Below are 11,822 nucleotides of genomic sequence, written 5' to 3'. Positions count from 1 at the left end.
TACCTACATATGTGCGTACAAGAGCTAAGAACCCAGAGCCGCCAAATGAAGTCATAGTTAAAGGGATCAGAGAAGGTGGATTAATGAGTATTATGTATTACATAAATTATTATAGTAGATACATTCGTTACACTTACCCATAACTGTTTAGTGAAGCTATATATATATTCGTACGTATAGGTATGTATATGTATTTATGTATGTGTGAATTACGAGTATGTTCGACGATGCCAAGCATCAATCGGTGTAAACCTGAAAGCGAAACCAAGCCATAAATATTGAAATTAAACTAGTTCCACACGAAAACAGAATCCCTTAGATTTGTAAGGAAGAGGTTTCTTAGTCCCCCAGGCCAATGCCTTCCTCGATGGTCGCTTCCTCGCTGTTGGCCAAAATCACTCCGTATGAGGGATTTTCGATGAGATGGACTTGCTGCTTGTCGCCGTTGCGACGACGACGCTGCAGCTCTCTAACGACCAGCAGCGGAGTCATCACCAGGGCCAGGCAGAGGAGGATGGCCAGGACTAGCATTGACCAGTGGAAGGCGAGATGTTTGCCGGTGGATGCCATAGAACTGGTTTGATCCGACTCCGAACCCTCGCAGGTCTCCGGGGCCACGCACAGCTGTCCCGGGATGCAGCCTTGAGAACAGATGGGTTCGCATTCGCTGGTGCTGGAAGGAAGCATCCTGTATCCATCAAGACAGACGCACGTTTCCGGCCTGAGGCACTCGGCATTGATGCACTGTTGCTCACATTGAGGTTGACAAATGTGCGGCTTGCTCGAGTTGGTCACCACGTGCCCCGGATTGCAGTCGCACTGGCCGGGGGCCGAGCAGCGGCCGTTTTCGCAGCGCGGTCGGCAGCTGGGGACGCACTGATAGTGGAGTCTGGTATCCTCGTAGCCTTCGAGGCAGGCGCAGCTGTTGGGCTCCACGCAGGTGCTGTTGATGCAGCTGGGAGAGCACTCAGGATCGCAGATGGCGCTGGAGCCGGCTCTCATTCGATAACCCTCGTAGCAACGACACTGGCCTGAGCCCTCGCAGTGGCTGTTGACACACTTCTGGGGGCAGTACGGCTGGCAGGTGCCCGTCGGCCAACGCTTGTAGTAGCCAGAGTCGCACTGACAGATCTCCGGAGCGATGCAGCGGCCATTTCCGCAATCCTGGCTGCAAATTGGCTCGCAGACGCTCGACCCCAGGATGGGACTAGGTCGGTAGCCGGTAAAGCAGCGACACTCGTTGGGGGCCACACAGCTGCCGTGCACGCAGGGTCTCGTGCATATGGGTATGCAGTAGAAGGAGAGCAAGGCCTGGTAACCCTCCAGGCAGGTGCAAACTCCGGGATTGCTGCAGATGCCGTTCCGACAGCTTCGCGGGCAAAATGGCTCGCATTCCGTGATACTGCCATTCACGAAGATGTGGCCGGAGTTACAGGCGCACGTGTCCGGAGCGATGCAGTGCGAGTTGCTTCCACAGGAAGGATTGCACGTGGGGGAACACCGATGTAGTGAGCTCTTGACGAACCCCTCGTGGCACTCACACTGGCCGGGGGATCTGCAGAACCCGTTTTCGCAGCCCGCCCCACAGCTAGGCACGCACACATTGTGGGAGTCGTCGGCGAATGTATGGCCCTCAGAGCAAGCGCAATGACCAGGTGAGATGCAAGTGCCGTTAACACAGGCAGGATCGCAGAGCGGCGCGCAGCCAGAAGAAATGTGATCAGTAATGCGGGTGTACCCCTTTCTACAGGCGCAATGCTCCGGTAGTAGACATATCCCATTGCTGCAACCGCTCGAACAGACGGGATCACATTTCCAGGGCTGTGAAACTCGCTTCTCGTGTCCTGCATGGCACTTACACTCGTTAGGCCCCACGCAGTCGCCATTCAAGCACTGATCTTGGCAAAAGGGCACACATTTCTTCAACTCCTCGTCTCGCTGATAGCCGATGTTGCAGACACATGTCGCTGGGCTCGGGCAGTGTCCGTTCTCGCATTCCACCGTGCATATGGCCTCACACTCCGTCCGAGAGTCAGCGCGAAAGCGATACCCATCCCGGCACTGACACTCATCCGGCGCCACGCAGCTGCCATTGACACATGGATCGCCGCACTCTGGCTCACACACTGTGCGATTGTTCCGATTGGAAAAGCCCTTGCCGCACAGGCACACGTGGGGGCTGAGGCATCTGCCAGTAATCCCGCAATCCTCGCACTGGGGAACGCATTCACTGTGGGAGTACGAGTGGAAATAAAGCTTAAGTGAGGTGCGCAGCCAGCCGGTAGTTTCTCTACTCACGCATCTTCGTTGCGGAAGTATCCTTCGCAGCAGACCTCTTCATACGACATGTAAGTCTACGGAAAAACAAACAAAACGTGTGAATACAATAAACGTGCATATTCAACTTATAAGATACCAAAGGAACTTTAAATTAATCGAAGAGTAAATAGAAAAGAAGATCATCTGGAAGCTTACCCTAGATGACTTCAAATAAATCACTTCAATTCACATCACTTGATTTACAAAGTTTTGGTTACCTCAGTTCTAGGTCTGCCCACCAAGGATCCACAGGTCCCAGTGCAATTGTTCAACCCCTGATATTTTCGCATGGTTACCACGGTGCCCCGCATTTTCATTAGACTTGAAATTCATTAAGAGATGGACGTCAGTTATAATGCAAATTACGCGATCCATAGATTTTTACTCACGGGACGCGATCGACACAGGCATAAACCTGCAGACCAACACCTGAGAGTATTATTAGGACAAGGCCCCACATATTCGGGAATTATGTTGTAGAAACACTGGACTAAACGCTCGAGGCAACTGCTCACTTTAAGATACACTTGACAAATGATCAGACAAGTGAGTTCTCAATTACATTAAGATGGACAAGCAATCCCGACACGAGCGCTTATCATCCTAGCTTTATATTTTTCTGCGTCTTTATGTACTCTATATATACATACATATATAGGACAGATACCCCATGTGCTATATGTGTTTATTGAACCCAAAGCAGAGATTGCGATACGAGTCCAAGTGCAGTCCACGCAAATTGAGATCCTTAACATTGAATACTCGTATGTAAATGACTTTTGTGGTCTCGCTTATCGTGCAATTTTAGCCACGGGCATGAGTATATAAAAATGCATATAAATAAGATTCCTGTATGAGACCCACAATGGAAACATGATGTGACTATACTTTGTCGCTTTGGTGCATCGACTTTGATTTAGTGATAAAATAATATTGAAATCATCTACAATTTACAATTTTGTGTCACGTTGATTGTGGTTTATTTCCACTCAAACGGCTAGACCGAAAAGGTTCCCAACTATTTTTCCCATTCCTATCGCAACCCACCATTTATTACACGGGATTTTAAGGTTTTTGTATGAAGAATCTCCAAATATCCCTTTAAACATGTAAACATAATAAAGTTTGGTCTCTACTATTTGTGTGCAGACAAATTTGCAGACAAACCCAACAAGTACATTGAGCCGTTACATCTGAGTTGTTTCTTCGCCTCGCATTCGAATACGAGCCAAACATTGAGTATTACGCTCACCCGAATGCTGATTGTTTTTGGGGGTAAAGAATGTCTCCATTTTCGTGCGCTCAAATTCAAACATTATTCAGATATGTTCGTATGTGTTGTGTATGAGGAAAAAAACAACAACTTGAAAATAGACACCACGTGAACCATTAAGCGGCATGTTCATCGGCACAGATTCAATATCGAATCTGTTCCTGAAGTATATATTCAATTAATGCTTCAATATGACGTCGTTCGGAGCAACTGAAATTGCTCACAAACTGCGGAAATGGTTTGCGGGTCAGCTAGTAATTAAATATACATAATTCCATATTTATTTAGTTTTTACTTTGAGTTTTATGACCTCAATGACCGAACGCGACTGAGTAACTTTTCCGTTTTATTTCTGTTAATGAAATTCCAGCTGATTGTTTCCAACTAATCTTCCCACGCAGTAGCTTGAGAGGTCCATACATAATACTGCCAAGATATATATATATATACATATATTAATTAATACTATACATATGCAACTTTATTATCATGCAAAACATTGTTCGGTAATGCGTTGTTAGGAAGAAAAATATTTTGTAAGGCACAGATAGGCAGAGAACAGCTATGGTCAGATAAACGACTTCTTTTAAGTTGTGAAAATATAAAAAGATATCTGTGAAGACAGAGCTCCAAGAAAAGATTTACTTAAGGGATCAAGGTCGCTGGAAGAGCTTCTTTTTATCACTTCTCCTATTAAACAGTGCAATACCAGAACCAGGACACAAAGTATTACTGAGATAAAATCGAGTTCCTAATATTTGCGAGTGCAAAAGCATAGTTTATCTCGCATCCAACGGATGTGGCCGAATACGAATACCCGGAGATGCGAGAACTTGAATGGAAATCCCAGTTTGAGGGCTCAGTTCAATTCGGAACGTTGTACAGAACGCAGAACTGAACGCTTACTTGGAGATACGAATTATACTAGAGTTGGAAAACATTGATCACCAAAGCCATGACTCACAATGTAGGTCTTGGGATGGGCTTGGTCCTGGCTGTTGGCTTCCTTTGTGCGGTTCGAGCCTATGATCCAAAGATCTGTACGAGCTTCGAGAATGTTCCGTACACGCGGTCGGTTTACAGGTCTCGCCAGGAGCCGTATCAGAAACATTCCTTCTGGCAAGGCTGGCAAACCAAGTTTCGTACAGTATATGGATGGCAAAATGAAGTAAGTCCTGAATGGATTTCAAAACTACCCGGAAGTGTCTAAAAATAAGAAGAAATTGTGCTATTTACCCATAGCCTTTATTAATCAAAAAAAAAAAAAAAAAAAAAACAACGATGCATTTTGTACTTTTTGTGTAAACGTATTCTTTATGCTCTGAGTAAATCAAATATTAATAAAAGTTATTTTACACCCCCAGGTGAACTATAGAATTGAAACAAAACAGGCCTGCTGTGACGGCTACGAGGGATCTATCCAAAACTGCAAGCCCGTTTGCTCTGGAGGCTGCTCCGGAAACAGTTACTGCACCGCTCCGAATCAGTGTAGCTGCAAGGATGGATATGGCGGAGCCGATTGCGATCCCATTTGTTCCGACTGCGGCAAGAACGAGTATTGTCTGATGCCGGATCGCTGTGCCTGCAACGAGGGACACCAGAAGGTCCACAACGACGGCGAATGCCTGCCTGTATGCCCAGAGCCCTGTGGGAATAACAGCTTCTGTGCCGAGCCGGGAGTTTGCGAGTGCATCGACGGCTATACCAAGTCGGAGATCGACTCCACGTGTCAGCCCGTCTGTCTGCCCCAATGCGATCCCAACTCGTTCTGCCAGGAGCCGAACGTCTGCGTCTGCGAGAAGGGTTATCAGGCCGATGGGGAGGGCAAGTGCTTTCCCATATGCGACGCTGGTTGCGGTGAACACAGTCAGTGCGTGAGACCCGGAGTGTGCGAGTGCGAGGCCGGGTATTCCGGGGAGAACTGTCGGCCCGTTTGCTCCCAGGGCTGTCCCGAGCATAGCAGTTGCCTGTCACCCTCCGTCTGCATCTGCGATCCGGGCTATATCATGAAGGCAGACCGTTGCGAGCCGTACTGTCCCCAGCAGTGCTCGGACTATGCGCGATGCACGGCCCCTAACGTCTGCGAATGCTACCCCGGATATGTGGCGACCGGGGAAGACGGCAAGTGCGAGCCAAAGTGCAGCCAAGGCTGTGCCAACGGCTTCTGCTTCTCGCCGGAGGTCTGTGTCTGCAGCATAGGCTACCTGATGGGCCCCAACAAGACCTGCGAACCCCAGTGCAGTCTCAACTGCGTGCATGGACACTGCACCCACCCAGAGACGTGCTCCTGCGCAGCTGGCTACCGTTTCCAGGCGAGCTCGCAGCATATTTGTGAGGCGGTTTGCGCGAATGGTTGTAAGCACGGTGATTGCGTGGAGCCGGACATCTGTCTCTGCCACGTGGGCTACCAGCCGGTGGCCAACGAATCTGGCATCGTGGTCTGTCAACCCGTCTGTCAAACCCCATGTGCGAAATCTACATGCACTGGACCGGACCATTGTAGCTGCCTGGAGGGTTACGTGCACATCTCCCCCTCCACTTGCGTACCCCACTGCAGCAAGGGCTGCCAGTTCGGGGACTGCCTGGAGCCAGAGGTGTGCACCTGCCGGCCTGGCTATGAGCAGACAGACGAGGGGTGTAGGCACCAAACTACCTCCACCTCTGCGTCCTTTGCGGACTCTACATCTACTACGACCTCCATACCTCTCGATGGCTCAACCTCCAGCGCTGCTGTTTCCTTAGCTGGCCTTCTTCAAATTCCAGTCCCAAACTGTTCTAGGGATTGCCTCTGCTGGAATGAGTATGACGAACTGGGTCCACTGAACAACGCCAAGTGTGTCAACGTTTGTGTGGATGATCATGACAAGCCCTGCCTGGATCTATTGAAGTGCCTCTGTGATCCCGCAAGTGGACAACTAGTATGTGGCGGAAATGAGGACTACAGCTCCGAGGTAGCGCGCTACATATGCAAGGTGCTCAAACCCGAGGAGGCCGCGCAGCAAGAGAAGAATGATGCCGCCAAGGCCGAATCCAGCATAGCCCAGACAACCAGCTTGGAGTCATCCAGCTGGCTCTCTGGAGTGGGGTGGTGCATCGCTGTCGTCGTTCTTGTGGCCATCGTAGCCACAGCCGTTAAATGCTATCCAAAGTATTACCCCAGACGTGTTTACCAACCCGATGAAGCCATTTACGTGAATGCTCATTAGAATCATAACTTTGTTTTGCTAAAACTAAATACATACGTATTTAAATATAATTATCGAATGATTAATTAAGTTTTTTCATTCCCGCGAATGTAGATGGATCTCAGATAACTGCCACTTCGGCTTGTATATTTGAATTTATTATATAGCTGTCTAATCCTATTCCCTTTTGGGGAGTGCATAAATAAAGAATTCGGTAATAAAATAGGTCTCTTCCCTCCTAAACAGGAATACACATTGTGGATGGTTCATGGTAGCTAAAGCCCGGATCACAGATGCATCGGTTCCGACTGACACACACTCCATTGCTGCACTTTCTGCGGTGAGTAAAGAGTAAGTGAAGTGAAAGGCGTACCAGTATATTGCACCACTACGAGTACTCACTGATAACAGTCGGTTTGACAGACCCCATCCTTAAGCATGTATCCCGGTCCGCACTCGCACTCGTTGTTGTCCCTGCAGAGGCCCCCAATGCCGCAGTCCGGCTCGCAAACCGGTTGACAGCCATCGTCAGTCAACTGGTACCCCTTCGAGCAGCCACAAACCTCGGGCTCCGTGCAGTTATGGCGCTGGCTGTTGCCACAACCGCTGCTGCAGATGGGCCGGCAGAAGCGCCTCGTTTCGTCCAGCTTGTAGCCAGGATCGCAGAGGCAGCTGCCGTCGAGGAAGCAGCGGCCGTTCTGGCATCCCAGCGGACAGGCGAAAACGCAGTCCCCGTTGTCGTTCTTCACAAATCCCTCGTAGCAGTCGCATTCTCCTGGAGCACGGCAGCTTCCGTTCTGACACCCGCACAGGGGACGGCACTGGGTCACTCCCAGCAGGCGGCTGGCGGAGTAGCCAGTACAACAGACTTCGATCAGCGATAGCTTGTTGGCCAGGTCTGACTGAATGGTGTTGGCGTGCGGGTACTTTGGGGCCGTTTCGGGACTGAAGCAGTGGGTGGGGTAGTAAAAATGTACTCGTTTTTATCACGCAGAATGCGACGCTGCAGCTACTTACGGCACCCAAATGCGGCACTTGTGCTGCTCCCTGTCGAATAGCGTCTCGTGGGAGCGGACCAGGTACTCACGCCGCTTTGGCTGCTGTTCCAAGGGCCTCAAAACCTCATAGTTGGCTCCCCCAGGACGGTTGAAAAGCGGCTGAGAGGGCGACTGTTGTCTATTGGACGAATAGCGACGTCCGAATTGACTTGGATCCTGAGACTGGGGGCGCCTAGGGTCGTAGCGATTCGGGCCATCATACTCCGAGTAGTTGGGCACATTCGTTTGGGTAGGGGGCAGGCCCAAAACCAGGCAGAGAAGCAGCAGGCCCAGATGTTGGCTCGTCTCATGTAACCACATTTCCCGTCTATTCTTCTTTAATTGTTTGCTGTTTACGTTCCTCGCAATACGCTTGCTAAAATCCTACTAATGTGCCTGAGATTAGCGAGCTCTCCGCCTACCCAGAGTTGGCTCGTGGGCTTATCAGTTTAGGGTCTCTGGAAAGCCTAGGCGAAATAGAGCGGAATTCGGTTGTGGTTTTCGAGATGATTAGGAAACAATAAATACAATTACGTTACAGATGAAGGAGAGGCGTCTGATTGATGTATGTAGGGATAGATACATATGTATAGATATGTACAAATTATACGAAAATGTCATCTTAGATCTTTTGCTTGATCCCCTTCTAACCCTTAGCCAAGATCCAAATTCCACAAAAAAACCTTATCGTCCAATATTCTAAAATATAACTGCAATAACATCCCGAAAACAATTTATACGAGTTGCTCCTTATGCTTCGAAAAGGTGTATTTTACTGTGTATCCCACGTCCGCGTAGTTTTGCAATTCAAGTAATTGTTTCTATATTGTTTATATATACTCGTATTCATTTGATCAATAAAACAAGTAGAAGTACCTTAATTAGCTGTGAAATGCCATACAACAATCTATACTTCGGCGCAGTTCACTCTTTCACTTGACATACATACTCGTACATGAATTGCCCCGCATCGTGGCTCTGGATCAATCTCTCTCCCGGTCCTCAGCACAGACCAAAGCTCTCGTATTTCAATTAAAAGTCAAGCCCGCTTATCTCAGCCTCTGGCCGCGATTAAGACGCTGACTGACCCAAGTGAGTCGTCGGTGCCGGAACAGTCGGCAATCGCGACTTGAACGCTTCGGTAACTCGCCCAACAAGGCTGAAATGTCGCAGCTTTTGCGTACGTTGGGTATCCAATCGGTACTGCTGGTTGTGTTCCTCTGTCTGCTGCAGGCCATGGAGCTACAGCTGCATGAGCAGCAACTGCAGCAGCAGCAGGACGACCAAGCACGCCTCAGGGATCAGCAACTGAGGCAGCAGCAGCAGCGCGAGCAGCAGGCACAGCAGCGGCGCCACTCCTCGACGACCACCAGTCGAAAGCCCTTCATAATTCCCAATGGCCTGTCGCTGCCTCGACGAGGAGAACATCCGGACAAGTGCTACCGGGAAGTTCCGTGAGTAGGTTTTTTCGTAGCAGATCGCGAAATATTCAGATTTATTTGTTTATTGCCGTTTTCGGATGTACTCATATACTCATGCACCCACTACTCACTCCTTTGATTAGGGCTGTCTTCTTTCAGTACGACAAGGAGGTGAAGATCGTGGGCAACAGCACCACCAACCCCCACTTCAATGTGATCGAAGTGTGCTGCAAGGGGTGGCGGCGCTATGAGTACGATTGGAGCAAGTGCGTCCCCGACTGCGACGATCGGTGCCAGGAGAACGGGTTCTGTCTAGCCGGCGGGATTTGCCAGTGCTTTGACGACTTTGTGCTTAACTACCGCAACAACTGTGTGCCGACCTGCCCACTGGGATGCCCCCATGGTCGCTGCTATCTGAACGGGACCTGCCTCTGCGATAAAGGCTACGAGCTGGATGGGTCCCGACTCTTCTGCCAGCCGCAATGTAATCAGACCTGTGGACACAACGAGGTCTGTCTGGAGCCTGGAAAATGCTCCTGTGCCGAGGGCTTCGTCAGGGGTTTGCGCGAGTCGGCGGCCTTGGGCTGTCAACCCATCTGCATTCCCGACTGCGGGTACGGACACTGCGTGGCTCCGAATCAATGCGAGTGCTTTCCCGGCTACCACAAACGCATCAATGGCACCTCCTGCGAAAACGGTTTCTATAAGTAAGTGTTGGGAGGGAAACGCGAACGATCCACTGAATAAGCCATATAAATTTCTCTCATATAAATATCAAGTGTGAGTTTTAATTGCACCATTTCTTAGCTACTTATGTCCGTCCGAATCTCCGACATATGAGGTGTTTTTCACACTTCTTTGACTTATTTTGGTATCCTAAGTTCCAAAAATTATTACGCTGATGATGTGGGAGAAAGTGAGAAATATTTCTCAGCATTTTCATCGCGATTTCTATAATTGTTGGTTATTTGAAGATTCGTTCGAAAGTTTGAAACTTACAGTAATTTTATGGAACCAGTATCAACAAAGGCTTTATCTTTTTGACAATTTTGACTCTCCATCCAGGCGCTGCGAGAATGGCTTCCGTGCGAACGAGACCACTTGTGTCTGCCAGAACGGATTCCGGTACGACAATAATACTGCCAGCTGCCTGCCCGACTGCGGAGACAACTGTGAAAACGGAGTCTGCATCTCCCCGGGAAACTGTCGCTGCTTCAACGGATATGTGCGGAACCGGGAGAAGTGTGAGGCCGTCTGCGATCGAGGCTGTGGCTTTTATGGCAAGTGCATTGCTCCAAATGTGTGTGGATGTGCCATAGTGCCCGGACCAGAGACTAGTTATCAGAAGTGTGCGATGGGACTGTGCAGCTCCCTGGGGCGGTGTCGCTGTCTGGAGGGGAAGGTGCGGTTCATTGACAAGTGTATGTCGCCGGACACGGTCACCACCTATGCCTCGGTGGATCCAACGCGGGCGAATAGCTCCCTAATCCTGGAGTTCGAGCTCCTACTTGGCAGGCACTTCATCTTGGGCGGAGCCGAGAGGTTCCACAACTCGATGTGGTGGCTGTGAGAGGAGCGCGTTGCTACATGGACTGATAAGAGTTTATGTTCTCCTCGAAGTCACTCTATTTTCCGTATACTCTCTCCCACTTTTTCAGTCACAAAGAAAATTGTAATAAACATTGAAATATTTCTCAAATAGAGTGGGCTTATCAGTATCAGTGGGCTCATGCACAATCGTACCTACATATGCGTACATGCATACATATGGGTCGTGTAGCCCCCTATGAGCGACGCCCCTGCTGTATTGTCTATTTTAAAATAGTACGAGTAATTATCTATTCATGAACATAGACAATTTCTTTCTCCATACACATAAAAGCCGAGCCTGACTGGGAAGACAATTTAGTAGCTCGGAGACACTTGCGATCGCAGCGCTGACGATCATTGCCATTCACGGCCCCATTCACAATTGTAGAGCTGAACGAAATGCACTTGAAATCCCCACTGATTGGCCTTCTTATCGTCTGCCTAGCGATTGAGCGACCCTCGCCCACTGCCGCTCAGTTCTGGCTAAAGCTGCCCGAACAGAACTGGGAGCGTGAGATGCTGGCCACACGAGACTCCGGCGTCTGCTACAAGGAAGAGATGTAGGCTTAGGCCTCTCCCAGAGTTCCCACAACGAGTCTCACATCACATCAATTATCTTGCAGGGTGGAAACCATCAACCCGAATGCGAGACTCCGTCAGATCTCCTACTGCTGCGAGGGCTACGTGAACCATGGCAGCCCACAGAACCTGAAATGCCAGCCCATCTGTACCGAGGATTGTGCGCACGGCCTGTGCCTCTCGCCAGGCTACTGTGAGTGTGCTCCGGGCTACTATCGGGAGGAGCGGCGGTGCAAGCAGATGTAAATCGATGTCATAGAGACGTTAAGAATAGCAAAAACCAATGATCTATTTCAACAATTGTCGAATCTGTTCATCCGTTCACCCGAAATAAAAACAAGTACTACTTTTCATAAATATTCTTAATTTTTTCGTTACTCAAAGAGCAGAAGGGTATATAAGATACGTGTAGATGTAT

The 11,822-nt window shown here is 49.3% G+C and overlaps 5 protein-coding genes across 6 annotated transcripts; 3 read left to right on the top strand and 2 right to left on the bottom strand.

Moving 5' to 3' along the window:
- Positions 1–66: 66 nt before the first annotated feature.
- On the bottom strand, positions 67–2,868 carry NimC2 (Nimrod C2). Its single transcript, XM_001356184.4, has 4 exons — positions 2,709–2,868; positions 2,538–2,640; positions 2,299–2,354; positions 67–2,230 (listed from the first exon to the last, which is right to left on the bottom strand). The coding sequence occupies exons 1-4, from the start codon at positions 2,777–2,779 to the stop codon at positions 340–342; spliced, it is 2,121 nt and encodes a 706-aa protein (XP_001356220.3). The 5' UTR covers positions 2,780–2,868; the 3' UTR covers positions 67–339.
- A 1,574-nt stretch (positions 2,869–4,442) lies between these two features.
- On the top strand, positions 4,443–6,863 carry NimC1 (Nimrod C1). The gene is made up of 2 exons (XM_001356180.4): positions 4,443–4,760; positions 4,957–6,863. Exons 1-2 carry the CDS (start codon positions 4,548–4,550, stop codon positions 6,796–6,798), a joined length of 2,055 nt encoding a protein of 684 aa, XP_001356216.4. The 5' UTR covers positions 4,443–4,547; the 3' UTR covers positions 6,799–6,863.
- A 35-nt stretch (positions 6,864–6,898) lies between these two features.
- Positions 6,899–8,218, bottom strand: NimB5 (Nimrod B5). The gene is made up of 3 exons (XM_001356185.4): positions 7,795–8,218; positions 7,180–7,722; positions 6,899–7,112 (listed from the first exon to the last, which is right to left on the bottom strand). Exons 1-3 carry the CDS (start codon positions 8,133–8,135, stop codon positions 7,016–7,018), a joined length of 981 nt encoding a protein of 326 aa, XP_001356221.2. The 5' UTR covers positions 8,136–8,218; the 3' UTR covers positions 6,899–7,015.
- Positions 8,219–8,918: 700 nt separating this feature from the next.
- Positions 8,919–10,934, top strand: NimB4 (Nimrod B4). 2 transcript variants are annotated; one of them, XM_001356181.4, is made up of 3 exons: positions 8,919–9,268; positions 9,379–9,942; positions 10,301–10,934. In XM_001356181.4, the coding sequence occupies exons 1-3, from the start codon at positions 8,979–8,981 to the stop codon at positions 10,803–10,805; spliced, it is 1,359 nt and encodes a 452-aa protein (XP_001356217.2). In that variant the 5' UTR covers positions 8,919–8,978; the 3' UTR covers positions 10,806–10,934. The 2 variants fall into 2 exon arrangements, with proteins under 2 accessions (XP_001356217.2, XP_015036802.1); XM_015181316.2 differs by having other exon boundaries at positions 9,088–9,272.
- Positions 10,935–11,037: 103 nt separating this feature from the next.
- On the top strand, positions 11,038–11,761 carry NimB3 (Nimrod B3). Its single transcript, XM_002133179.3, has 2 exons — positions 11,038–11,385; positions 11,449–11,761. Exons 1-2 carry the CDS (start codon positions 11,225–11,227, stop codon positions 11,648–11,650), a joined length of 363 nt encoding a protein of 120 aa, XP_002133215.1. The 5' UTR covers positions 11,038–11,224; the 3' UTR covers positions 11,651–11,761.
- The last annotated feature ends 61 nt before the right edge of the window (positions 11,762–11,822 follow it).

The sequence above is a fragment of the Drosophila pseudoobscura genome, chromosome 4, assembly GCF_009870125.1.
Source record: "Drosophila pseudoobscura strain MV-25-SWS-2005 chromosome 4, UCI_Dpse_MV25, whole genome shotgun sequence".
Lineage (NCBI taxonomy): Eukaryota > Metazoa > Arthropoda > Insecta > Diptera > Drosophilidae > Drosophila > Drosophila pseudoobscura.
Note: the sequence above shows the minus strand (reverse complement) of the source record. Positions and strands in the feature narration are given on the sequence as shown.

What these genes read in the sequence shown, in the direction of transcription:
- NimC2 (XM_001356184.4), bottom strand. Translation starts at nt 2,779, where the DNA reads ATGTGGGGCCTTGTCCTAATAATACTCTCAGGTGTTGGTCTGCAGGTT. An exon ending in GCCTGTGTCGATCGCGTCCC is followed by an intron (nt 2,641 to 2,708) that starts GTGAGTAAAAAT and finishes ATGAATTTCAAG; the next exon opens with TCTAATGAAAATGCGGGGCA. An exon ending in TGGGCAGACCTAGAACTGAG is followed by an intron (nt 2,355 to 2,537) that starts GTAACCAAAACT and finishes GTTTTTCCGTAG; the next exon opens with ACTTACATGTCGTATGAAGA.
- NimC1 (XM_001356180.4), top strand. Translation starts at nt 4,548, where the DNA reads ATGACTCACAATGTAGGTCTTGGGATGGGCTTGGTCCTGGCTGTTGGC. An exon ending in TATATGGATGGCAAAATGAA is followed by an intron (nt 4,761 to 4,956) that starts GTAAGTCCTGAA and finishes TTACACCCCCAG; the next exon opens with GTGAACTATAGAATTGAAAC.
- NimB5 (XM_001356185.4), bottom strand. Translation starts at nt 8,135, where the DNA reads ATGTGGTTACATGAGACGAGCCAACATCTGGGCCTGCTGCTTCTCTGC. An exon ending in AAGTGCCGCATTTGGGTGCC is followed by an intron (nt 7,723 to 7,794) that starts GTAAGTAGCTGC and finishes CCACTGCTTCAG; the next exon opens with TCCCGAAACGGCCCCAAAGT. An exon ending in TGTCAAACCGACTGTTATCA is followed by an intron (nt 7,113 to 7,179) that starts GTGAGTACTCGT and finishes TACTCACCGCAG; the next exon opens with AAAGTGCAGCAATGGAGTGT.
- NimB4 (XM_001356181.4), top strand. Translation starts at nt 8,979, where the DNA reads ATGTCGCAGCTTTTGCGTACGTTGGGTATCCAATCGGTACTGCTGGTT. An exon ending in AAGTGCTACCGGGAAGTTCC is followed by an intron (nt 9,269 to 9,378) that starts GTGAGTAGGTTT and finishes TCCTTTGATTAG; the next exon opens with GGCTGTCTTCTTTCAGTACG. An exon ending in TGCGAAAACGGTTTCTATAA is followed by an intron (nt 9,943 to 10,300) that starts GTAAGTGTTGGG and finishes CTCTCCATCCAG; the next exon opens with GCGCTGCGAGAATGGCTTCC.
- NimB3 (XM_002133179.3), top strand. Translation starts at nt 11,225, where the DNA reads ATGCACTTGAAATCCCCACTGATTGGCCTTCTTATCGTCTGCCTAGCG. An exon ending in GTCTGCTACAAGGAAGAGAT is followed by an intron (nt 11,386 to 11,448) that starts GTAGGCTTAGGC and finishes ATTATCTTGCAG; the next exon opens with GGTGGAAACCATCAACCCGA.